The sequence below is a fragment of the Sturnira hondurensis genome, unplaced genomic scaffold, assembly GCF_014824575.4.
Source record: "Sturnira hondurensis isolate 20B ecotype Veracruz unplaced genomic scaffold, ASM1482457v3 Scaffold0002840, whole genome shotgun sequence".
NCBI classification, from domain to species: Eukaryota; Metazoa; Chordata; class Mammalia; order Chiroptera; family Phyllostomidae; genus Sturnira; species Sturnira hondurensis.
In genome coordinates, this window is record NW_028075471.1 from 21,094,754 (window position 1) to 21,120,347 (window position 25,594).

Genomic DNA, 25,594 nt, shown 5'->3' on the forward strand with positions numbered 1-25,594 from the left:
CTGAGGCTGCAGCTGCTTTCTTCTTGTTGAGCTCCGAACCCCAGAACACCGGGGCGGGGGGTGAGCTGTGCCCACACAGGACGTGATTCCTCCATGGCGCCAGCTCCACGTCTCTGAAGAGCGGGGTTGCCCCACACAGCCTGTGGGAGAGGCACACAGTCAGCCCTCAGGCTGAGGACTTGTGTCCTCGGGACTAGGGGGCTCTGCCGCAGGGCTGGGACAGCTGAGAGCTTCAGTCCCCCACCAAGGCCACAAATGAGGGCCTGGCTGAGCGGCGGGGGGGGGGGGGGGGGGGGGGGGGGGGGGGGGGGGGNCGGGGCGGGGGGGGAGGTCTGTTAGCCTTGCTCACCGTCCTCACTGACATGCAGCGTCCCTCCTGACGGCCCATTGGACAGCAGTGCTTCCCCACTGAAGAACAGAAGGATGAAGCCATCAAGGACAGGGGACCCTGCTGCCACTCACCCATGGACATGTCCCGTGTACACAGCACCCCCTGCAGGGCTTGGACAGAACCACGTGGGAAGGTGGGCTCCTTGCCCTCACTAAGCCCCTCTGCTTGGGAGGCTGGGACTGGGTGATCGCAAACCTGCTGCACCTCAGGCCTGGCCTTCAGAGGGGAGTCAGGGTGAGGAACCAGCCTGCCAACACCGAGGACCCAGCTGGACCTGGGTCTACTGGCTGCACAGAGTCCCGGCCACCAGAGCCATGTGCATCCACCTGCACAGGGGCCCCTGGACCTCTGGGCACAAGCAGCCAAGTGGGGGGCGGCAGGGGGGCTCACCTGCCAGGAGCCTCATCCAGCACTGCTTTCCCATGCATCCCAGGCACCTCAGGTGCCTCCCTGCATCTGCAGCCATATCTAGCTTGTGGCACCAACCAGTGGCTATAAGGGGCAAAGCTGTGTCCCCCAACACCCACATGCTGGGGTCCTGACCCCCAGCACCGCAGAACATGGTGGTGCCGGAGACGGATCTTTACAGAGGGGACGAGTGTAAGATGAGGCCAGTGAGCTGTCCAGTCTGACCGGTGTCCGTTAGGAGGAGGAGACTGGGACTTCGATGCACAGCTGGCAGCCACGTGAGGACACAGGGTGCATGCAGCCATCTATACACCAGGGGAGAGTCCTCGGGAGGAACCAGCCCTGTGACACGCTGGCCTCAGACATCCAGCCTCCAGGACCAGGAGGGGAAAGGGTGGGTTAAGGGGTGGATGGACTGAGACCGTGGACTTGGACCGCATCATGGAGACTCAGCTTCTCCTTTGAGCTCACGGGCGTCAGGTGCTCATGCAGCTCGAGCTCTTTCCTGCCTGCGTCCTGCATCCAGCAGGCAGACGCCCAGTGTGCACACGCAGGTGAGCGGGTTAGGTGCTGGCCCCACCGCCAGTCCAAGACTTCAGAGCACACCAGGGCCACTGAGAAATGAGCACCAAAGCAGGTGGCCTGGGGCCTGGTGGCCTGCTTTGCTCTGCACACGGTTACGACCACAGAAGGAACTGCTTGGGTGCCACCCAGCAGCTCCCCGAGAGGAGCCTTTGGCACTGCGCAAGTGGGCAATGGGGTCGGCACCCATCATCTTGCACGGCAGGGCCTCTCCTCACTCCCTGCTCCTAGAGGTCCCTGAGTCCCATCTGCCCACCCTATCCAATTGGGCCATGTCAGCTCCCAGCCTAGACCTTCGCCACCACAGAGCTCCCCGAGACTGGGAGAGACGCTCCTCCCTGTGACATCCTTCTGACTCTCACGCTCGGTGCCCTCCATGGCGCCTGCCTCTAAGACCTGGCCCACAGTTGCAATGTCCCAGGCAACATGGCAGTCTTCTGCTGATGGGCGAGTCCTGGAGGGAGGAAGGGTAAGCCCACCGCCACTCACGTGACGCCGTCCCATCCCCCAGCATTGGCTGGGGCTCTGATGACATCACAGGCAGCTTGCGATGATGAACTTTGACCTCCCTGGGTTCTAGAGCTGTGTAGGTTCTCTTACACAAACACCCACACCAAACACACTGGCTGCCTCAGGGCGAGCTGAGCACTGGACTCTGCAGGGGTCTCACCCTCAGCAGCTACCAGAAGGAGGCACAGAGAAGCCCGGGGAGGGTGCTGGGGTGGGTAGGTGCCACCTTTGTTCAGCAGCTGGCTGGCTCCCTACGTCCCTGGGACCCGGTGGCCACAGCTGGGGGAGCAACCGGAGTCAGGCACCTGGAGGGTGACATGTGAGGTGTCGGGGAACTGGTGTCGCTCGATCTCTCTCTCTCTCTCTCTCTCACTCACTCTCTCTCTGTCCATAGTCATGTACACACACACACACACACACACACACACCCCTGGTCCAGGAATTACATGTAAAATCATACCAGGTTACAGAGGGTTTGTCAACAGAAGATTCCCTCTGAGGATACCTTCCTTTGAAAATGAAACATACGGTTGATTTTTAGAGACACATATGCAGCCTCCCAGGAAGGCATCTGAGCTGCTTGGAACCCCGCCCCCAGTACGTGGCAGTGTTGGTACCTGGGGAGGCAGTGCTTGCACCTGCTCACTGACCATCTGGGGTGCCTGCGACCTCACCCCACAGGCTGTGTGGTGTCCATACTGGTTCTGGTTCTGGTTTGAGAGTGTTCCTGTGCTGGGCAAGTGTGCCAACCTACGAGAAGGACAAAGGCCAGGGGCTGCCTCTCTGGTCCACGGGTCTCTCTGCAGAGTGGGGGCCGCACCCCCTAACCAGCCGTGGAGTTTTTTTATGCCCTCAGGCCCCAGGTCTCACCTGTGAGCTCTCTGGGTCAAGGCCTGGAGCCGGCAGCCTGCCTGGATTTGCAATGCTTCTGTTGCCAGTGGTCTGCTGTGTGGCTTTAGCAAGTGAATTAACCTCTCTGTGCCTCCATTTCTTTGTGTAAAAAATGGAGATGGCGATAGAGTCAACTCTATGGGGCTGTTGTGAGCACAGAGCCGGTTGCCCGCGGGTGCTGCATGCTGGGTTTACGGCCCTGTGCAGCGCTCGGGGCCGCCCTGGGCTTGGAATGTGATCCACACTCAGGCCCTCCACCTCTACCAAAGGGAGCTGCTGGCTTCTTTCAGGCCTCGCCTCACCTCGGCCCCTCCTCCCAAATGCCAGAAAAGCCTCTGGCCGGCGAGGCAAATTCCAGACCTGCGGCTCAGCACCGCTGCGGGGGGAGGGGTGGCTGAGCGGCAGATTCCTGAGCCCAGTGCTCAGAATTCCAGGGCTGGGTCCAGGAATGTGCTCGATTGAAGGGGCCTGCCTGGTTTTGTCATCGCTGCCTCAGGAAGGGCTTGGGCGTGAGGGAGGGCCAGGGTCTCCCAGCCGAGGGTCCCCGGGAGCCCCTCTTTCTGACTCACTGCGGGAGGCCTGTTGATGGTGAAGAAGTTAGGGTTGGATGGCCCAGTCCCAGCAGTGCCTGGTGCCTGGGCCTGGCTACCCACTACCCCCACCCCACCCCCTCCGGCCTGCAGCCTGATTCGAGGCAGCAGGAAGGGGGCTTCCAAACTGCAGACTCCGAAAGCCTCCAGGGCACTGGATGAGAGCGAGCATATCCCCACGTATGTCCTTCTCGCAACCCCCACCGCCCGCCCGGGAACCCGTCTCTGTCCCAGGCTCCCACGCTCAGCCACGTCTGCCCTTCCTCGGCCCCCACAGGGCATCAGCCAGCCAGCTTGCCCAGAGCCTGCTGAACAGCACCCCAAGGAACCCTAGCCACCAATTACTGTGACAAATGGTGCTTCTCAAACTTGTGGTGGCCACACACAAGGGGCTCTGCGCCCTGAGGGCCTCAGTTGTGCAGATGGGGGTGCTCTGCTGGCTGCGAGCCCGAACAGCGAGCACACGCTGCAGGAGTTGCCCCAGAAAGGAATGTTGGCCACTGGGGCTGTTTACTTGGAGGCCGGCATCTAGGTTGGTGGTTGGGGCGTTCCTGGCTCTTTGGGAGAATTTCGGCATCGGCATCCCGGCTATGTGGCAAGAGCTGACCGGGGCGAGAAAGCTGCTTCATGTCTAGTTTTTAGAGACGTGACCTCTGCTTCACTTAGAAAGAGTGTCCACATGTGACCCAGGAGCTTGTGGAGGGGCACAGAGCCCACGGCTGCCCTCGTCTGACCTCACAGGGAGGCCTGCTGGGAGCTTGGGGTCGACCTGCTGCCATCCTGGGTTCACCCAGGGGAGCTTGGCCATCATCCCCCCCGCCGTGTGTGGGCTGACAGCTTGACAGTTCCAGTCGACGACAAATCAAATGCTGAGGAAGGAGCCTCCCCTCTCCAGCATTCTGTCCAATGGCATCAGAGTGGCGGAGCAGGTAGACCAGATGACTGAGTGTGTGTGTGTGTGTGTGTGTGTGTGAGCATGTGTGTGCATGTGCGTGCATGTGTGTGAGAGTCCATCCGTGGGGCAGATCTCCTGGGTTCAGGGGTCATGGAAAGAGGAGCTAGAGTGTGTCAGGGAGGGTGGGGCGGGGCTTGTCAGAGAGGCCACAGTGAAGGGGGCGCTGGGGACGGTTGGGGGGGAGTGGCTCAGGGCGGGCTGCAGCTCTGTTTCTGAAGGACTTCCTTGTCCTCGCTGAGGATGGGCCAGCGAGAGGCGCTGGCCAGGCCTGCAGTGGTGACGGCCGTGGGTGGGCTGCCTCTTGGTTAGGTCGGGGACAGACATGTGGGGACTCTTCTTGTAGGTCCCTATTGCCAGAGACACAGGGTCCTCTGTGACCATGTTCTTGTTAACATTTTACAATTATAGATGGCATTTTATTATCGGCCTTCTGAACACAGACTTCCATGCATCAGCCCTTCTGATCCTCAAAACCACCCCACGAAGAGCCTTCATTGCAACCCACAGGGTGAAGCCAGAGACTCTGGCAGGGGCACCAAGGGCCATGCCGCAGGCCGGGCCTGGGGAATGAACCAGGAGCCAGACCTCCCTCCCCACCACGACCCTGGAGACTCTGCCATGGTCAAGCAGTAACCAGTACCCTCCTGGGCTCACGGTGGACATTTCCCACCTGAGAGTGAGAAAGGGGTGGCCCCTCCCCTTAAGCTTCCAGGCCTGGTGGGCACCTGGCTCTCAGGACGAGGCCACAGGCAGCTCCATCAACGCAGAGTCACTGGGGAGAGCTTCGGGGCCACATGAGAGGAAATACTGGGACAGAGGGGGGCTCCACAGCACATGACTTGGGGGCTGTGCAGCCCCCTGGGGGCCGAAGCCCCGACTACCCTGCTCGAGGCTTCAGGAAGGAGGTAGGGGGTCCTGCTCCTCCTGGATTCCGACGTAGGAAAGGGTCACCTTTCCACAGTGCATGTCACGGGGGAGCAACAGAGAGGGGCCCCCACTCATTTCACACAGACCAGTGGCTCTCGGGTAATCTGAGGTCCTGATCTTGCCCCCACTGCCAGGGACTCCCTAATGAGGCCGAACTGCGGTTGGCGGCTCAACAGGGAAGCGGGTTCTGCCCATCCCGGGGATGGTTGTGGGTTGGCAGGACCTTCACCTGGGACTCCATTTCCTTCTCCAGATGCTTCCACAGCCAGGCCAGTTTCTTCTGTCCTGTGGGCTCACCACACCACCCCAAGTCCTGGCATCCTGACCCCGAGTGGGTCCATCTGGTGGAGACCACAGCCAGCATCCTGGCCCAGAGAGAGGAAGCTGGGGGACCCACAGTCACGGCTCCTCAGGACAGCCGTGAACCTGCCCTATCTCACACCCCTCCAGCTCCGAATGTGCGCACAAGGGGCGGTGCCACCTCCCAGAAGAATTCCTGGTGAAAGCCCGCTGCAGGACGGGCCAAAGCCACAGGACTCGTCGTGGCTCAAACAGAGTATTGGGCGTCGGAAGCCACAGCAGCCTCCCTGCTCTGTCTTTGCAGATTGGCTCTGGGCTGGGGGGAGCCTTCATACCACCAGGGGGTGTCCCAAGCTTTGGACCCACCTGGGGGGGAGGCTGTGGTCTCCTCAGGCCTCTCCTTCAGTCCTGGGTGTGCTTCGCTCCTGGTTTCTCCTGTCTGAACCCTGCTTGGAAATGCCTTCATCTCCCAAAGAGTCTCATGCCAGCTTCTTCTTGGGGTGTTAGAGGTCTGTTGAATACCTCTACTAGCGATCTCTTCCCCAGGGGGGTCCAAAGTCCTGGGGGTCTCTAGTCCCCCCGAAACATGCATGAACAGCTCTATTGCTTCCAGGGTTTTCCTCAGACTCAGTCCCAGCTGTGCCACCTTCTCCTTTTCTGCATCCCAAGGCGGGTGATAGAGACGTCCTCCGGGCAGCCCCCAGACCTGCCAGAACATGGCACATAGGGGTCAGGGATTTGGGGAGCGGGGCCCCACTTTCTCCTGAGAGCATGGTGCTGAGGAGGGGGAGGGACAAGGGCGACTGAAATTGCAATACAATTTCCCATCATGTTTGGATGCGGCCTTTCTGTTTTGACTGTTTCCTGGAACTCCCACAAAGCCATCAGCCAGCTGGTCTGTGGTTTTCTTCAATGTCTCCATAAAGGCCTCAGGCCCATGCTTCCCCAGTGGCTGCCCTGCTTACGTCACTCTGAGCTTATGCCTCTCGGAGTTCTGTTTCTGTTGTTGTGCCCAAGAGAGCCCTGATGAATACCTTTCTTGTATAGCGAGCAAGTTCAAGGTCAGAGAGGTTGGAGCGTCCACCATTTTCACACTGAAAGTACAGGACCTGTGCCCGGGCCAGGGCACCCGAACCTCACTCTGTGAGCCCCATGAAGCAGGGATTCTTGAACCAGGCATGCACTCACATCATGGGGCCGAGCCCCGGTTAAGTGGGCTCTGACTCCTGAGGTCCAGAGTGGGACCTGAGATCCAGACTTTCTCACAAACACCCAGGTGAGGCATTGTGACGGAGACTCCAGCTGCCTGCGGGGACAGAGCGGCTCCACGAGCTCTCTGGCTGTCTGTGTGGCTGCGCAGGGCGAGCGGCTTTGCTGTGAGATGTGGCTGAGAGGGGAGACGCCTGGCCCAGGGTGGAAGCAGGAAAGGATGAGAGGCTCAGGGTTCCGGGTGCCCCTGCCTCGGCTGTGAAGGCATCCCTAGTTCAAATGCAACCCCCGACTTCCCCAAGGTCAAGGCCACACCTCAGAACCCCAGAGCACCCCCTCCTCAGGGTATGCATCTCAGATAACCGGTGTTGCCATCTCAACTCTATGCCGTCCCGCCAGGGCCCTGAAGGCATAGAGTCTGAAGTGACCACTGGAGAAGTGTATCCCCCAGGTGATGACCCCTGGACAGCAGGCAGTGGCCTCCCAGGGAAAGGTGAGCCCATCCATCACAGGAGACCTTGGAGACCTGGTGCCTCGAGGCAAAGCTGCCACAGTGGGTGTCAGAGAGAGGCCCCGGGGGGCCCCTGGTGCCCAGGAGAGGCAGCCCTCCGGGAACCGAGGGTCTGGCTCCTACCCGGGAGGGGTGGGACTGTCCGGGTGTGGAGTAGCCGTGGGCCAAGACAGTGCAGAGAGTCAAAGGCCTGCTGTACCCAACGGTGTGTCCCAGGCCTAGGGACCCTGGGTCACCCGAAGGGCACTGGGCCATCTGTGACACACATGGGAAGTGTCAGCCAGGGGTGGCTGTGACTTGAGCGAATGTTAGATGACGCCCTTGTTCGACACCAGCTGAGCTCGTGGGTGTGCAGGAGAAGCTGGGATGGTGTGAGGGACACCGGGGATAGCTGTCATTCCGCCATTCCCGACTCTCCCCTCACTGGCCCAGGACTCACCTCTCGGGGGTCAGTTGCTGACGGAAGGATGGCCCAGGACCATGGTCCTTCCTGCTGCCCCTACCAAGTAACCTTACTTGGGGCCCTGCACTTTGTCACCTCTGGTCTCATCAGGAGATGTTGTTACTGCGCTGGGGGTGTCTTGTGGGGACAGAGTCCTGTGGGAACAGAGTCCTGCTATGTGGAGGGATTTAGAAATACGGTCTTGGCACATCTTTGTTCTAACAAACCCAGTGTGAAGAGGGGAGGGGTTGGGACTGGCTTGAACCCACTTTACGTTGTGGGGACACGGGGGGCAGACTCCATCACCCACGGAACACCAGAGCAAGCGAGAGACCCGGCCCCCCGCACTGTTCAGGCCTCCCACACAGCCTGAGCCCTGGCTCTGCCGTTAGCTTGCGCGTTCTCACAGCCAGAAAATGAAAGCAAAACAGACACGAAAGAAATGAACAGAGTAGACCGTATCTGCCCACTTTGCGGGAATTCAGGGCCTGGACCCCCAAACCAGCTCCTTTCCAAGGAGAGCCTCGGTCCCAGAGCCCACGGCGTTTTTCGTCCTGCCTTCGATGCTGCAGGACGAAGCCGGGAGGCATTCGCCTTTCCTGCCACCAGAGCAAAGCTGCTCTGCGAGCCAGGAGCCCCCTACCCGGCACCCCGGTCTGGGCCGGGAGGGCAGGGCAGGCCCCGATCCCGGGTCCCATTTCCGGCTCTGAAATCTTGTGCATTGCACGTAGTTTCCGTAATGACAGGGTCCCTGTCTTCCTCTCCTGGGCAACGCCACACTACAGGGAACGAGTGGGCGAGTATCTGGATTGTGACCTGGCCGAAGTCCACTCCCAACACCCCAGACAGAGACAACTGCAAATTCCAGCCCCCCTCTGTGGCCCCTGGAGGGAGAGTGGGGGTGGGGGAGAGTCTCAGCCCTGCAGGGGGCCCTGCGGCCAGCGGATGTGGCTTGGATGTGTCCGTGAGGCTTTCATCACACCAGACCACAAGGGACAGCTGGCTTTCATTCCAATGTGTCTCTCATTTTGCTGAGAAAGTCGCTCTGGCGTTTCAGAGCACATCTGGGTCGTGTCTGAAGGCTGGCACCTAACTCCCAATGGGGCGCGGAGCTCCCGGGTCCTTCCCGATCCTAGCGCCACTCTCTGCCTCGACTCCAGACCCCGGGCTCCCCCGTGAGGGGCCTGGCGCCCCTGGAGGTGGGGTCCCCGGGGCCCCAGGCTGAGCTGCCTGGGCTGGCTGGCTCAGAGGCCTGGGTTCCTGGGGTGGGGGGCGGCGGCGGCGGCAATCAGTCCTCGGACCTGAGGACTAAATTCCCTCGTTGTCCGAGGGGAATCAGGGATAGCAGCCCTGCCTGACAGCTGTTGGGGGGGACAGATCCCTGGGGTGAACGGATCATTAAGAAGTGAGCATATTAAAATATTAAACTTCCCCGGTTTGGGAGAGGGGTCAGGTCACGGCTGTGATGCGCACCCGGAATCTTGCAGAAGATGACCTCTGACCTCTGCCCTTCATTTCACACTGGCCACCGAACCGAGTCCTCCCTTCTCTGAAGAAGAGAAGAAGGGAGGACTCGGTTAACAGTTTGACTCCTTGCAAACTGTTAACAAGGACATTGTTTCTTAATTTCGTGAAAAAAAGACCTAAAACCAACGTGATGGTGAGGATTGTTATCCACGCGGCTAATTGTTTTTAAACAAAAAAATACTCCCGGGACCCTGTGCCCCCTCCCCCTGTCTGTCATGCATGTCACGCGACACCAGGAATAAAGGCAACATTGTGAAACATTTGCACGAGTAGGTCCCTAAATAGCCTGAAAATTACAGGACGCCCGTGGGATTCAAGGACTGCTGAGGTTCCCACAGGCTGAGCCCAGCCTGGGGGCAGTGGGTGTGGGGAGGAGCCAGCACCCCACTTTTGGGAGGATCGTGGGGTTGCCCAGTCCTACACCCCAGGGAGGGCCACCCTGGGACCCTGAGCAGAATCCTGGCTAGGTGACTGTTTGGCCCTGTCCCGGGACATGGGGTATGGGGTGCAGTGCAGGCTGGGAGCTCCTAGCCTCAGGTCCTTGGTGGTGGATGGCAGGGTGGGCGGGGACTGTGTTGGCAGAGGAGGGCAGCTCTGGGAGGTCGGTTGTGGTCAGGACAGTGGTCATTTGTGGGGGCCGCGGGGGTGGGCACCGGGAGGCAGTTCCCGGGGTGTGTCCACCTGGTGATAGCCCATTAGGACTTTTGTGCCCTGTCCTGGAGTTGAGTCCCCCACAGAGGCTTGAACAAAGCCCAGGCTCTGTGTCCCCAGCAAATGCCTCGTGGAGGGGACAGAGATGTGGTCAGTCTGTGGCAACATCGACCCCATCATCAGTTGTTTCCTGGGTGACCAGCCAGGAAAAGAGAGGACACTGTAAGAAAACATACAGGGAATGTTTTTGGAAAGTTATTCAGCTGTGCTGAGAAGTGATTGGCCCCCATTTCTGGGTTCAGTGGGGTCAGAGACACAGCAGATGAGCCCAGCTCTATTCACGGTGAGTGTGGTTAGCAGCCCCCCAACAGGCATGAGTTTTTTAAAAGATACATTATTTATTTATTTTTAGAGAGCATAGAAGGGAGGGAGAAAGAGAGGGAGAGAAACATCAGTGTGTGGTTGCCTCCTGTGGGCTCCCTACTGGGGACCCAGGCAGCAGCCCAGGCATGTGCCCCGACTGGGAATCGAACCAACGACCCTTTGGTTCACAGCCCATGCTCAATCCACTGAGCTACACTAGCCAGGACTAGGCACGATTTTTTTAAAAAGAAAAAAATCTTTTTTCTGAGAACTCCTAGGATTTCCTTTGTGGGCGACCTTCCTGCTCATCAGCCTGTTGGCCACAGTCCCCTGTGGATGACACCTGTCACCCATCCACTGGCAAGCGGATGCTTGCGCCTTCAGGTCCCCTTCACCCGTTTGCCTCCCCCAACCCCCTTCCTCCTGCAAGCACCCATCTGTTCTCTGTTCCTGTGTGTGTGTGTGTGGGGGGGGGCGGGGGTGTGAAGATTCCACATGTAAGAGAGATCACACCGGACTTGTCTTTCTCTATCAGGCTCACAGAGCATAGAGCCCTCAGGTCACCCACATGGCTGCAGGTGGTTGACTTTGCACTTTCTGTGGCTGTGGCACCTGCAGGTGGCTGCACACCTGCGTCCCCTTGTCCCTCTGCCACCACCGGGGATGCCTAGGGGGCTTCCACGGTGGGGCCGCCGTGAATAATGCCTGCAGTTGGGGTGCAGACATGGGGTGTGTGTGTGTTTTGAGCTAGTATTTTCTTTTCTTTAGAGTTATGCCCAGAAGTGGGATCACTGGGTCACCTGGTCCTGGCACTTTTAATTATTGGAGGAGCCTCCACACTGTCCCTGTAGTGGCTGCAGCAGTCTGCACGGCATGGGAGAGCTGTGGCCACACGCACGTTCTGCAACGCCATGGTTCCTTCTTCTGGCGTTGGATGGCACGGTCTGCTAGTGTTAAATGCTTGCTGCCTGGCCCTTTACGGAAAAGTCGGGGACACCATGTCGGAAGTTCGCTCCCCTTCCTTCCCTGTTCAAACTTCAGTTTCCATTACATAGAGCCAGCCACGGGCCCCCAGTTTCTTTCCTCCTCTGAAACAGACGGGGTGCACTTTAAACACACGTGAGGCGGCCAGACTGAAGTAGGAACTGCAGCCACCTGCCTGCCACCTGCAGCGCCTCCTGCCGCCCCGGTCTCTCGGTTCCTGCTTTCTGTTCCGGTGTTGGTGCTATTCTCAGCCTGGCCTTGACCCTCTGTCAGCAATACACAGAGTCAAGGCTGGTGTGTCAGCAGTGAGGAATTCCCCAGGGGGTGAATTTCCTTGACTTTCTTGACTGTTTCCTGAGTTTTCCATGACAAGGGGCATTGCCCTATGAGGAGGAAGACTTGGTAGGGTGGGCTCAGGGGAAGCTGGCGCCTGCCCCGGAGCAGCATCTGGAAGGGGGGCCACATCCAGTGCTTCCCTCCAGCTCACTGCAGGCTGGCCTCTCCTGCACCCCGGGGGCTGGGGACAGGGGTGGGACTTTTATGTGGTACTGTGTGGCCCTGGAGGGTCTAGTGGAGGAGACAGAGGTGACCACATGCAACTAGCATTCAAAATGGCCTGTGCAGAGTAGGGTGACAAGCACTGTCTGGGACAGGCAGTCGGGGTGGTGGTGTGTTCCTGGGGGTGCCACGAGACACACTTCTCCAGGCCCTGGTGGCTGTGCTGGAGTCTGCCAATGCGGGCTTCTGAGTGTGGGGCAGCGTGGACCCCCTGTCCATCTGTTTGTCCATGGGGCAGAGCTGAGTGACTGGAGGCTCCTGGAAGGGCTGCCCATAGAGCTCTGTGTCCCCAGATGGAGGTGGCAAATGGTGCAGTGGGTGATGAGCCACCTCACCGTGGTCACCCACTCAGCCATTCCCACTGAGGCAAAGGGCATCTCCCAGCACCCGGGCCCGTCACTGCCCTCATGGCAGCCGTTCTGGCAGGTGCAGAAAGACTGTCCCTGGGGTCTTGTGCACCAGTGTGCTACCATGTGTCCTTGGCGTGTGGTGTCCCTGCAGGCCTTTATCCCTGAGGAGCAGATCTGTTCCACCCCTTGCCTTTCACATGCCGTCTGCAGGGCCAAGTTGAGGTGCAGGGTTAGAAGGGAGGGGCAGGCGGGCAGCTCTGGGTCTGGTCATCACGGCGGCCACGGGGTCTCCTGTGGGGTCAAAGTCACAGAAGCACAGCTGCTGAATGTAGGCCGCTCTCCTTGTGGGATGCTGGACCGCACACAGGTAGGAAGGCCGGGGACCGGGAGGGGAACGTGGAGCCCTTTCCTCCATGTCCTGAGGAGGCGTCACTCCCCACGGGAAAAGGGACGAAGCCAGAGTCAGCTTGCCAACTGCAGGAGGGGCAAGACCCATGATGATGATCTCACCTCCCCCCACTCGGCTGAGCACCTGTCCGTCCTTGAGTGGCCACATTGCGTCACGGATGCAAGGGCTCTGAATCGGTTCCCTGAAGAAAACAGAAAATCATCGCGTGGGAGACCTGAGGGATGTGATGAAGGCAGGAAGGTCCCCGCACCAGGTGACTGAGCCGCATAGAGCCACAGGGAGCAGTCGACTGCCCCACCCCCAGCCCAGTCCCCTGTCCTCGCCCCAGGCCACAGCTGTGCTGAGTGACAAGGGTCCTAATGAGAAGCAATAAAGGCTAATTGTCCCAGGTTTGAAGGGTGTTTCTCAACACTCTTGCTTCAGAGTGGACCACCCAGCTGGGCCCTAGACGGCAGTGTGGGTTAAACCCATGAGGGGGTGTGACAGAGCCCCAGGAAGCCCAGGGACCTGGGGGGCCTGTCCCAGCCCAGAAAGGCCATTGAAGAAAGGTCTCTGGTAAAGGGTGAGAAGGGCAGCATGAGTCCACATGCGGACCGCCTCGTGGTCCCTTCCAGCAGCACCCAGGGTGATGGACAAGCCCCGAGCGGGGACACCTCCATGGGGAAGGCCTAGTGCGGCCCAGTCCGGTTGGAGCCGGTGCCCAGGCTCGGGCACCTGCCGTCCTGTCTCTGCCAAGGGGCCTGGGCCAGGGGAGGGGCTGCAATCACAGCGCCTCTCCACTGGGTCACTGATGCTGAGGGGAGCTGAGAGGCGCCTGGCTCTGCCCGGGGGGCCATAACGCGACCCCACTCCACAGGCCAGGCACTGAGGTCTGGCCAGGCCCTGCTCAGCATGGTGACAGTCCCTGCCGGCTCCTCTGCACAGCACCGAGGCCCACTGGCCACGCCGTCCTCTCTGTAAGTCCCCGGGGGATGTCCTCCTCAGTCCAAGGAGGCCCCTGGCTGGAGGGTGGGCATGCAGAGGGGCCTGTCCCTGCTCCCGCAGCCCCTCTGCCCTGGCTCTCAAGGAGGCTTCCAAGGCTCCCAGCAGGGAGCTGGGGCTGGGCCTGGCACCATAACCTCCCGGGACTGCACCTGCCCCGCTCTTCTGAGGGCCCCAAGTCCATGGAGAGCTGGTATCACATTAATGGCTGGTGTGCCATTTTCAGGGACGACTTTCCCACTCTGGTGCTTTCAGCTGTTCACATGGCAAAATGGGGAAGCGCTGAGCCTGCAGGGCAGAGGCAGAAGTCACTGGGGTGTGTATGCCCATGAGGCAGCAGCGACGAATGCGCAACATGTGCGGGCATTTCACGACGTGTGGCCGGAAGAGAGTGGCCCAGCTGGCTCAGCAGGCCCGGGGACCTCCTCTCGCTGTGAATGCACTTAGTTGTGTGATGACTTATTTCTTAGATGTGCTATCTAATCAGAGGATGGTGACAGGTGAGCGACCGAACAACTGTATGTACCACATTTAATTACACGCAGTTCTGTTTATAATTAGCTGTAGGTTCGTTCACTCATTGTTAATCATACGGGCTGGCTTTATAATTCGTCACTTCAGGCAAGCGAAGTGTCTTGACCAGCGTGGACCGCTGGCCCTCGTGGGCTCCTGGGCACTGCTTTGTGCTGGTAAAGTGAGTCATCCGCATGAAACAAGCAGCCAGACAAGCTTCTGGTTCGCAGTAAAAGTTTTAAGAAATGTTCGTTTCCTTCCTTCAGTAACAGCGTAGGGCGGGCGCTGCAGAGACGCCCACTCGCAGAGTTTTCTGGTTGCTTAACAACCGGTGAGGCCCCTCCTCCTACCTCCCCCGCGCCAGACCACTGCCACCTGGGGGGCCGGACAGTCCGATTAAAGCCCTGTTTTCACCCCAGGAGGCGGCTCTGACGTCTGACCCAGTGAGCCTGCCTTCAAAACCACGGTTTAATGTGTTAACAAACCGCCCATCCATCACTAGTCTTTCCTCACAGGGACGCTCACATTGATGTTTAAATGTGTGAGCACCCTGAGCCCGCGCACCCAGGCACCCTGCCAGCCGGTATGCAGAGTGGAGTCTGGATGCAAACAGCCACTCCACCTTACTTCCCTTCCGTGCCGTCTTCAAACTGTGGGAGGTTGGCTGGAGCTGCTTGTGCTCCACCCCATTCAATGCAGCGCTATTTTAACCTGAAGTATCATGAAGGCAAGTGATTATTTACTTATTTTTCATACTCAATTTTTGAACAGTTAAATAGGACTTTTTGGGGATTTTATTTAAAAAAAGAAAGGGTGGTTTATACAGATATGAGTAGAAAATTCAACCTTTCCCCAGAACAACCCACACATTTTTAAATCTTAACCATAGTTCACTCATATTAAGCGTGCGGTTATTGCATTACTAAAAAAATATCAAAGGAGGAGCCCAGGTGAGGAATGTTAAGAACGGGGCTGCCCTTGAAGGAGCCCTGACTCCCGCAGGGCCTGACCCCTGATGTCGTCACGGGGACAGGTTTGCAGGTGACTGAAAGGTGCGATGGCTAATTCCATGGGCTGTGGTGCTGGACATTTAGTGGAGCACAATTCTGGTTGTTGCTGTGAGTCCTTCCTCAGGGGGGATTAACATCAAATCGCTGGGCTTTGAGTGAAGCAGCTCACCCTCCGTGGTGGGTGGGCCTCATCTGATCAGTTGAAGGGCTTCAGAGATGGAGGGAACCCCCCGGAGCAAGATGGCGTTTGGCTCTGAGGTCCTCTAACATTGGCTGCCAGCGTCTGCAGCCTGCTGGCTGGCCCTGCAGACATTGGGTTTGTCTGCCTCACACTCCACGACTGTGTGAGCCTGTTCCCCTAAATTCTCTCTCTCCCTGTTCCTCCTCACACTGGTCCCATGTCTCTGAAGGGCCCCAACAGCTGACAGAGACCTGTTTCAACTATGAAAATCATTCAAAGGGGCCCCTGTGTGCCGAGGGTTTTCCCTCTGAGCTGCAGAGGGGGTTGGCGCTCCATCCAGCCACGTGCCCAGGTCCGCAGGGCATGACTTGGCCCGTCCCGGATGACGGGGCCTCTTTGCACCTGCGGACAGTGGACCACACCACACCCGGGAGACAGCGAGCAGCCCATGCCCCCCTCGTCGGGCCGTGCCGAGCACCCCAGGGCCTGTGCTCTCTGAGGGCAGCGGGCAGGCCTCTTTCTCCTGGTGGGTCTCCTGAAATTGGGGCTGCAGGAGGGGCTGCCTGTCCAGTGTGTTGGTTTGGCCCCTCATAGGACATCTGCAATGGCCGAATGACACATGGGTATGATGTCCACCATAAGCTTGCAGGGCTGTTATCATCGAGAGTCAAAGAAAAAGGAAGCATGTTTGCTGTCTCAGTTTCCTCACGGGCAGCAGGCAGTCCCGCCCCCTTTGCTGGCTGGTCTGCATGTCGGACTAGGGAGCCGGTGGCCTGCAGGTGCACGTGCGAGGGCAGTTCCCACCTGGTGGACCAGGGACTGCTGGTGGCAGGAAGCATGGTCAGTAGGAGCCAGGACGTTCCCGCCACACTGGTGGCACCAAAGCTGCTTCCGGGGTGTTTTCTCTGTTGGCTTGTTTTAAACCAGAACACCCTGCTGCTCTCCCATGAAGCCAGGGTGACCCTCCCCTGTGCCTTGTGCCACCTGGTCCGGCTGCTCTGGTTGGGAGGAGGTGACATCCCATCAGGGGGCGGCCAGCACAGAGCAGGGTCTGCATGGCCTCCTAACGCCCCTCCCAAGTCCTGTGAGGAGGAAACCGGCACTCGCTGGGCTGGCAGGGCACTGGCCGAGGGACATCTCATTACAGAGGAGGAGGGACCGCATGCTTCTGCTGCAGCCGCAGCGCCCCCACCACTACTGGATGTGAAGCAAGAACCAGATTTTATGGGCTGGGTAACGACCTTGTTTACCGGTCTTTCTGGGATGAGGACACTCCTGTCTGGCTGCAGTTCACTGTCCCTTGGCCTGAGAGTCTCCAAGTAGGATCAACATGTGGGGAGGAAGGTGATCCCAGTCGACGCTGTCTGCTGGGAACATCGTCCCCCATCTGTGTCCCTCTACTTCTCTGAGCCTTCCTGACCCTCCCACCAGCTCGTCATTAGCGACAGAGTAAGCTGCGGACTCACTGGCAGGCTGAGCGGTGCCTGGGGTGAACACCCCGAGGGACACACTGGGACCCAGCACTGGGGACAAGAGGCGGGCAGCAGGAGGGAGAGGCCGGGACCTGCTTCTGGGCCTGCAATGGTGCCATGTGGAGGCAGGGGTGTCGGCCGGCTGCAAGGGACCGTGAGTGGAGAACGCCCGCCCTCCCGCCCCATGCACACACCGGCCAAAGTCTCTTCTGACTCAATGGTTGTTGGACATTTGAGTTTCAGGGGCCATCAAGCCTTCCCAGCAGTATTTCTCAGGGGAGTAGTACGAAGGAGTCACTCTCTGAGACCTGAGTCTGCAAAGTGCTGTCTGAGTGACAGACCGAAGCACCCATGTCAAAGGGCCAGTGCCAGGTACATCCTGACAACGCACCTGGCAGCATCCCCGGCCACATCTCTGTGAAGCAGCCAAGACGCCAGGTCCCGAGGTGACGGCTGGACCTCAGAGGTCAAAGGTGAGGGTGGGAGGGGCCTCAGAGGTCAACTCTGCCAACTCATCTGGACCCTCCTCCCACATGGTTCTTTCAAACCTTCCCTTTCCTCCCAGAGCCCGTCTCCAATTTCCATCCCTAAAGGACTAACACCAGCCCAACATGTGAGCACGTCTCCGTGTCTGGGGAAGGCATGCTGAGTCCCTGCCTGGCCAGGCGGAGTGCCACGCCATCCTCACCACACGGTGTCCAGCACGCCGCGGGGCTCACCACCAACCCAGGCCCCTGGCACTGGGGGCAGGGACCACGACCCTGTGACGTGGGTTGGACTGCTGTGCACAGGCCTAGCTCTGAAGTGAGAAGCTGGTGGCAGCAGTCACCACAGCCCCTGCAGCTAGAAAGGGCCAGTGTCAGGCCGCACCTAGGCCAGTCTATGGAGCCAAACTCGACTGTGGGGAGCCATGCCACCTTATGATGCCAGGGTCACGTAGCGTGCATGTGGCTGTGGGCCTGTACCTCAGACTGCCTGCCTGGCTGGAAAGCAGTAGCCGGAATCCAAAGTGCTTCAAGTCCAGGCCAGGACCCATGACCCCAACTTCTTCCCAAGGGCGTGTTGTGAGGGGGTCCGTCCCGCAGGACCCATGGGGAATCTCTTGATGCCATCTGTCCCTCTGGCGGGGACCACATGCTGTGAGGTGATGATGACAGCTACGAGGGAGGGATGTCTGCACTGGAGACAGAGGGCTTTGTCCCCTGTCACCTCAGTTCTGGGAGTCTGAATGGTGACAAGGGTCTGTGTACACAGCATGGTCAGCGGCAAAAGAAACATCCGTTTCCTGAACGCCCTGCGGCGGGCCCGGGACTTGGGCTGTGTGGTGGGCGGGGTGCAGGGTTGTCGCCAGCATGGACCCCCGCCAGCCTCCAGGGACAGGGAGCTGCCACCATGGGAACGTGGAGCTGAGGGGTACAGAGAAGGCCAGCCCACCAACAGACACATTGCGTGTCCCGCCAGACCTGAGGCTCAGTCTGGCTGCCCACTCGTGGCCCACTGCCTCAGCCTGGGCGCCTGTCTCCATCCTCTGGCAGGGCCCAGCATCACCACTTATCCCATTTCTGATCTGGGCGGCTGGCAACTGTCCGTGCTTCGCCCCACCCATCCTGCCAGCTGCGTTAACCATCCTGCCTGCAGACAAGGCAGCCAGGAGCTTGTGGGACAGGGTGGCAGAGGCTGCGTCTGACTTGCCTTGATGGTTTCCTGTCCACGTGATTTGTGGGACATTGTTTTAACACACTGAGGTGTGTTTCACCTTGGTGAGGGCGGGCCGCTGGCTGCTATTAACAGAGGCTGGGGAAAACTGAAACAAGAGCTTCTGTGTTCTCCAGCCGCGGTCAGCCTGCTGGCCCTGCGGTTCCAGGTTTGCGCTTGGTGGGTGGGGTGTGCTGGGGGTGTGCTCAGCCCTCGCCAGCCACCGCTCCTCCCTGGCAGTGGCGGAGCCCCACCGGGCCTGTGGCTGGTTGTTCCTTTGGGCTTCAACACGCAGATTTTGAATCCAAACACGTGCCCATGTCAGTTTCCCAGCTCTCCTTGGGGTGGCTTCACATCGGAGTTTGCTGGATACCAGTCCCCACCCCCCCGCCATCCACCAATGGGGGAGCCAATGGCGGTGATTAGTATTTGAACCTTTTGGGGTGAAAAAATAGCAGCTGCAATGTACAAGGATCCCATTGGGCAGGGCCAGCTGTTGTACTGAATTTCATGTTCCTTTTTAAAACCAAATATGTACGTATTTTAACCAAGTGCTTTGAGCTTCCTTTCTTGGAAGGGATCGCTGTGACATGGGGCTGCGAGTGTGCAACATGCTGGTGTTCTATCCACACATGGCCCAGCTCTGCTCCACGTGCTGCCTCTGGACGGCTGAGCGGAGCAGCCGCCACAGGCCCTCCCTGGATGCTGCGTGGTGGCCTCGAGGGGCTGTGGTGAACCAGGGGCAGTGAGGGAGCCCTGCCCGAAGGTGCCTGCAGGTCCCTGGGAGACGGCGATGAGCAAGTGCTCTCCTCCTGAGCAGATCGAGGCCTCTGCTTCCTGCAGGCACAGGAGAGGGAGTGGGGAGGGTGGCAGGGGAAGGCGTGTGGCCGATGGCTGGGCAGACAGCCTGGCCTGTTGTGTGTGGCCGCCAGCCCAGCACTGTTGGACGCACACGCAGAGGGCCAGCCCCAAGGTTGGGGGCGGGTGCCTGCCGCCCTAGGAACTGTGACCGTGGAGCAGAGGTAGAACTGGGGTGGGGGGCTGCCAGGACAGGAGGGTTCCTCACAGTGTCCGCAGCAGTCCTCTCTGTCTAGGCGGGATGGCGAGAGCCAAAGTGCAGGAAAAGCTACAGGAGAATCAAAACAGCAGGGCATCGATCGCCTCCAAGCCCTGCCCCACCCCCCCACCAGGTGTTCATTCAGTCTGTCACCTCACTCTCTCGCACAGCTGTCGTCATACCCGGGACACTCAGAACTGATTCAGAGGTTTCCCTTTGTTCACAAAAGGTCCCCCAGAGATTTTTAAAACCAGCATGTGGTTGAGGATCTCACACTGCACCTGAAAACCCTGGCTCACGCCTTCCCTCAGCCTCCCCACACTTTTGTCCCTCGTGAGGTTGTTCTCGGCAGTCAGATTGCAGGCAGGCCGGGAATGCGGCCGCCTCCTCTGTGAGAAATCCAGCACATGCCGGACTCAGGTAAGTCTCGGCCAGTCTTCACTGTGGGTCCCACCACCTCCCTTCCCACAGCCTCCCTCCCTAGATAAGGCCCAGGGTGTGTGTGTGGATCACACCCAAGATCAGCCCTGTGCTTAGGCCCCGCACTCCCTGGATGGCACACCCCTGAGCCCTCCTGGCAGGGCGGTGGCTCCTCTCTGCCCACAAAGGTGCATCAGCACCTGTGCTCAGAGCCGCAGCCAGGCCCGCCCGGCCTGCGGAGACCCAGTGCGATGGGCACTCCCTGCAGGACCTCGGATCCCAAGCCCTGGTCTGTCCACCTGGGGGCAGCCCTCGGTTCCCCGGTCGGGGGTCAAAGGCACGAAGCCATCTTGTGGGGAAACATATCCCTGCGCTGTATGTTCAGTGGATTTGAGCTCTCAGGGCCTCAGGGGGCTCAGTGGAAGGCACGGGTGGTGACTGGGCTTCGGCACATGTCAGCACCCAGGCCTGAGAGACCACTGTGTTAGGGTCTCAGACAAGAAGAAGCTACAGGAGTTTGTCACCACTAAAGGGAGGTTAAAGGGACTTCTTTAAGCTGAAGAGAATGGGTGCTCACTGGGGACAGGAACACGTGAAAAACCCCCTCACAATGGAAAGGTTCGGGGACAGTGAAGGCAGCAGGTCAGTCACCTACAAAGCTTGTGTGAAGGCTCGAAGACACACATGGCCAAACAGCCACAATCATGGTGACTAGGACATCCAAACGCAGGGCGCAAGGCCGGGAGGGAGACGCTGAGCCTTTAGATCGGGTCAAACCTGTGTGGTTTCAACCAAAAGAGATGTGGGCAGTGACACGGGAACTAACGGCAGCCGTGACACAGCAACTCCACGCATGGAAAGCAGGGAGTGTAGTGACCGCCAAAGACGGGCATCCAGCCGCAAAGGAAGGGAGAGGAGCGCAGCGCCGGCCCGGGGACGGGGAGCCGGCCGGCTGTGGGCGTGTGCCTTCCGGAACCGCGTGGAGTGCAGACGGGCTAGCTCGCCCGACCAACAACGCAGGGTGGCCGAAAGAGGAAAGCACAAGGCCCGCCTGTCTGCTGCCTGCCAGGCTCACGGTGCGTGTAAGGACACACGGGCACTGGAAGTGAGGGGCAGAGGAAGCCGGGCTGTGCACGTGGAAATGCAGAGAATGTCGGAGCAGCTGCGTTTGTGTCAGGGAACCTTGAACAAAGGCTGGGGTGAGAGACCGACAGGCGTTAGGTGGTGACGCAGGGTTCACGCGACGTCAGGCTGTAGAATTTGTCAGTGTTTACTCACCCAACACAGGAACACCTAAGTGTGTAAAGCAAATGTTGACAGACCTGAAAGAATTCTGGGCAGAGGACTGACACCCCTTCATTGGTGGGAGGCTTGGCAGCTCTGCCGGATGTGCCCTGGGCTGCAGCGTGGAGGGATGTTCAGAGCTGGGGGCAGGTGCACAGGTCACTCAGAGCCTCCATGCATGTGGACCACCACCGAGCCCAGGGACGGCCCGGGCCTGGCACGTCTGTGGCATGACCAGGATCCATATGTGAAGGGGTGGAGGTGCCCACTGAACTCGCCCACCATCTGGAAAGGAAGTCAGACCCCATTTCCAGATCCTAAGTGAGCTGACTGGAAATTATGCGCTTTATGGGGATAAATGCATTGCAGGACACAGTCTATAAACGCGTCCCCCTTGATTCCTGCGAACAGACGAAGGGGCGGCTGCAACCGAGTTCAGGGTCTCTTGTTTCTGAGAGAGTGGGAGGGTGCTCGGTGTTCTTTCACAGTGGTCTGGGGGGGTCAGAGTGGACGTGACATGCTTTGGGGCTGGGGGTACAGCCCTGTCCATCACTGAATCAGCCGGAAAAGCCAGCCCTGCCACCATGCGCTGACTTGAGCCACTTCCAGCGAACCCACGTCCTGTCCGGGACTCCTCCATCATGGCTTAATTACTCCAATTAGACCGAAACATGATTAGATTTTCCCAGGGAGCGGCATGAGAATGAGAGAGAATCCAATTTACCTGGGATGGGAGGAAACAGCTGAAAAAGGAACATGACCAGTGATTGAATTTCGGGCCCTGCGTGCCCCAGCGTGATTCGATTCTGAGGCGTGGACCAGGCAACGATCGGACAGAGGTCTGTCCTCCCCATAGCAACTGGCTCACCCTCGAAACTGCCTGGCATCAGCGGCCATCTGGTTTTGAGGGACATGTCCCCTGCTCACCCCACAGGCAGAACCTGGTCCTTGCAGAGGGGTGACACAGTCACAGCCATGGGACCCTCAGAAACCCTCAGAGGCCAGAAAACACCACATTTAGTGAGTGCCGGGTTGGGGACCTGCTCCACACTCATGGCAACTTCTAGGAGCTTCCATGTAAAACAGGCCACAGCCCCTGAAAAGCCAGCCTGTGAATCATGCACTTTGCTCCCCAAGTGCCCCTCAGACACAGCAGCACACACAGATGGGCGTGCGCACTCCAGTCAGTCAGCTCCGAGCCACGCGCCTTCTGTGGGTCAGCGCTGACTCTGATGACACTCGGCCCTGTGCTCTGTGCTGCCATATGGCCGGGCCCACAGTTCCGTGTGGCCAGGGACAGCCCTGACCTGCCCCGGGGTCCTGGCTCTGGCTCCCTTTCATGCGCTCAGCCAGGCCCTTCGAAGCTATTCTGAAGCCCCAAACGGGAGTGTGTGCTCCAAGGGCAATAATCTGCTTCCCAAAGTCTGATCTGAGCCTGCAGGTTTTTAAACAGCTTCAAACATGAGCCCAGCTGGCCTCCAAGGTTCAGTTTGAATAACCATTTTATATGGAATCAGTCAGTCGGGAAAGACGAGCGTTATGAATCTGGCAAGATTCAATTGTTAGGGTTACAAAACCAAGACTTCATTTCAAAGTCTCATTGAATGGTCGGAACTCTGTCCTGGCCCATGTCACTGCACGGACTAGGTTTCTGCACCAACTTGCAGAGGAGACTCGATAGGCAGAAAAGGAACGCCCCAGAACAAGGTCAGCCTTGAGGGGCTGAGATAGTCAGACAGGCAGATGCAGGAGCGGGTCCTCCCCGCAGGCTGCCCTCGTGGGGCTGGTGAAAGTGCCGCTTGAGCTTGGATGAGAGACAGCCTGATGACACCCACATCCCTTTTCCACCCCAGTCTCTCACAACGTGCATGTGCTGGTGCAGCCGGTACCTTCTCAGAACCCTGGCTCCCCTTGGGGTGGAGCCGGCGCCCACTCAGACGGCTGCTGCGTGTGAAGGCCGCCTGTCTCGTAACTGCCGTGGCACAGTCCGGGCCAGCACGGGTCCTCGGTGCCTGAGGGCTGAAGAGATGAAGAAACTTCTCACCAAACATATTCCAAATCGCCTGGCATGAGCAGCAGCAGGACAAAGAGCCCAGGACCCTGTCCTGCGGGGCGGGGAGGGGTTCCAAGAGGCACCCCGGGTTCTGAGGCCGTGGGGGCTGAGACCCTGTGCCACCGAGGCAGGACAGCCCAGTGGAGCCTGTCCTCACGTCACCTCCTCCAAGCCAGTGACTGGGGATAAGCCACCCTCTGGGTGTCACCGGGTGGAGATGCCGATGAACCTGCTCCACAGGCTCTTTGAGGGCTCGGCCAGTTCACATTTGTAAAGGACTCAGGCCAGTGTCTGGCAAGCAATGAAGACTGTGTACAATTTCTCAGTGTTAGCTACTGAGAGAAATAAGTTAAAAGGCAGTAAACGGCATCCCTGCTGCCCCTCTCTGTGTGGGGGGCTCAGTCACTGGCACAGACGTGGATGCCAGGGGCCGAAGTTTGTCTGGTTTTTAAAAGATATTTATTTATTTATTTTTGGAGAGAAGGGTAGGGAGGGAGAAAGAGAGGGAGAGAAACATCAATGTGTGGTTTCCTCTCGCACGCCCCCAAATGGGGACCTGACCTGTAACCCAGGTGTGGGCTCTGATTGGGAATTGAGCCGGCGACCCTTTGGTTTGCAGGCCGGCACTCAATCCACTGAGCCACACCAGCCAGGGCACCAAATCCACAAGTTTTGAGCTTCTAGGAACCCTCCTCTGCAGACTGCGCCCTGGATGAGATGGCTATCTGGCCCTTCGGGTCTCAGGAAACAGACGACGGGGCCCAAGTGGCCAGGTGGCACCCAGGACACTTGCCCGGCAGGCCCTTGGATGCCTTCCCACTCAGAGAAATGGGAGACACCTGTAATAGCATCAACGATCAAAACCAAAATGCTGTTCTTCCTCCACCAAATTACTTTTGCACTTTTGTCAAAAACCAGCTGGGCCCCTGTGTGTGGGTCTGTCCCTGGATGGCCGTCCCTCCCACAGTCTTTGTGTCCCCAGCCACTGTCCTGGCTGCCGGCACTGCAGCACCCAGGGTCCAGAATTGGCGAGCTCGTCGTCATCCGCAGGTTTTGAGAAAAGGCGCTCGCCCTCCACAGGGCGCTGGGCCTTTCACAGGTCAGGTGATCTTCCTGACCTTGTCCCCACACAGAGCAAAAAACAGAGGGTTTGAGACATTTTCTGAGTGTTTGGTTTACCTTTGTCTGATGAGCAAAACGACATTTCGCTAAACACTGGAACAATTTAAACATCGCATAGCCCTGCCTTCCATCTCTACAGTTGTGTAAATTCAACTGTCATGGGTGGGGTTGCAGTCCCCGAGGGCGCTGAAGTGCTGGCCCCCAGACCTGTGACTGTCACCTGGTTTCCAGAGGATGTGACTCAGACGAGGTCATGAGGGGGGGCACCGAGCCAGTGCCACTGTGTCTGTGGGAAAGGGGACACCGGGCAGAGAGGTGCCGCAGGGATGTGCCACATGAAACTTGGGGTGATGCTGCCACAGCCTAGGAGTCTGAGAAGTGGGGGACCTGGAGCAGCCCCCCAGGGGATGTGGGGACTCCAGAGCTGTGTAACAGTGTGTCCCTGTGTGCAGTGCTCTTCTGGCCTCCACCCTCAAGTCCTCACATGACTTCTTGCATCTCTGCTCTAGTGCCTGGGCTTCGGCCTCTGGCCTGGGAGATGGCGCTTTTCCCATGTGCACATCCATGCGGGGAACATCTGGTCGCCACTGGTCCGCGGCGTCATTTTCAGGCCTGACCTGCGTGTCCTGCTCTGCCATGACTGGGGGCCACTGCTCCCCGCATTTGTGCTGATGGTCCCTTCCACACCAGGGCCTCATCTTGGTGGGGGACTCTTCCTGGGAGGGGCTGGGGGTCTGACTTAAAACCTGAAGAAAGTTGATAAAAGTACATTTTCCTGCACTCACCCCAATCACTTGGCCATCAGAAGCTGCCACCAAGGGGCTGCCCTCTGCCCCGGCCACTGGCACATCTGGCCATTCTTCCAGTGGGAGCTGGGGGCTGTTGGCCAGGCCCTCGACCCTCAGCAGGAGTTCGTCCAGCAGGCCTGCGAACTCGTCCAGCGGGCAGGCCTACAGGGACGAGAACCGGGAGACTCTCTCAGGACCGGAACTTTCCCTCTGCCCTCCTCATCCGAAGCATTTCCTGGTCCTGGCTCTAGGTGGCTGTGCTTTGTTAGTGATGACACAGGACCCCAAAGTCGGGGCACCCAGCTTGGAGGTCCCATCTCAGTTTCCCCATGCACCACGTCACACATGGATGTGCACACCTGGCTGGATCTGGGTCAGGTCTTGGATAGAGCAGGGTGTGCGTGTCCCCCCTTGCTCACCCCCCAGGGCCATCCTAAGGCTCTAAGGAGCTACAGGGGGG

The 25,594-nt window shown here is 59.0% G+C and overlaps 1 protein-coding gene across 1 annotated transcript in view; it reads right to left on the reverse strand.

Moving 5' to 3' along the window:
- Positions 1–24,121: 24,121 nt before the first annotated feature.
- PKD1L1 (polycystin 1 like 1, transient receptor potential channel interacting) overlaps positions 24,122–25,594 on the reverse strand; it is a 51,838-nt gene continuing 50,365 nt past the window's right edge. Inside the window, exon 51 of the mRNA XM_037041294.1 lies at positions 24,122–25,296. Within this exon, the coding sequence (XP_036897189.1) occupies positions 24,598–25,296 (699 nt within the window). The 3' untranslated portion in view covers positions 24,122–24,597. The remainder of the gene's footprint in view (positions 25,297–25,594) is intronic.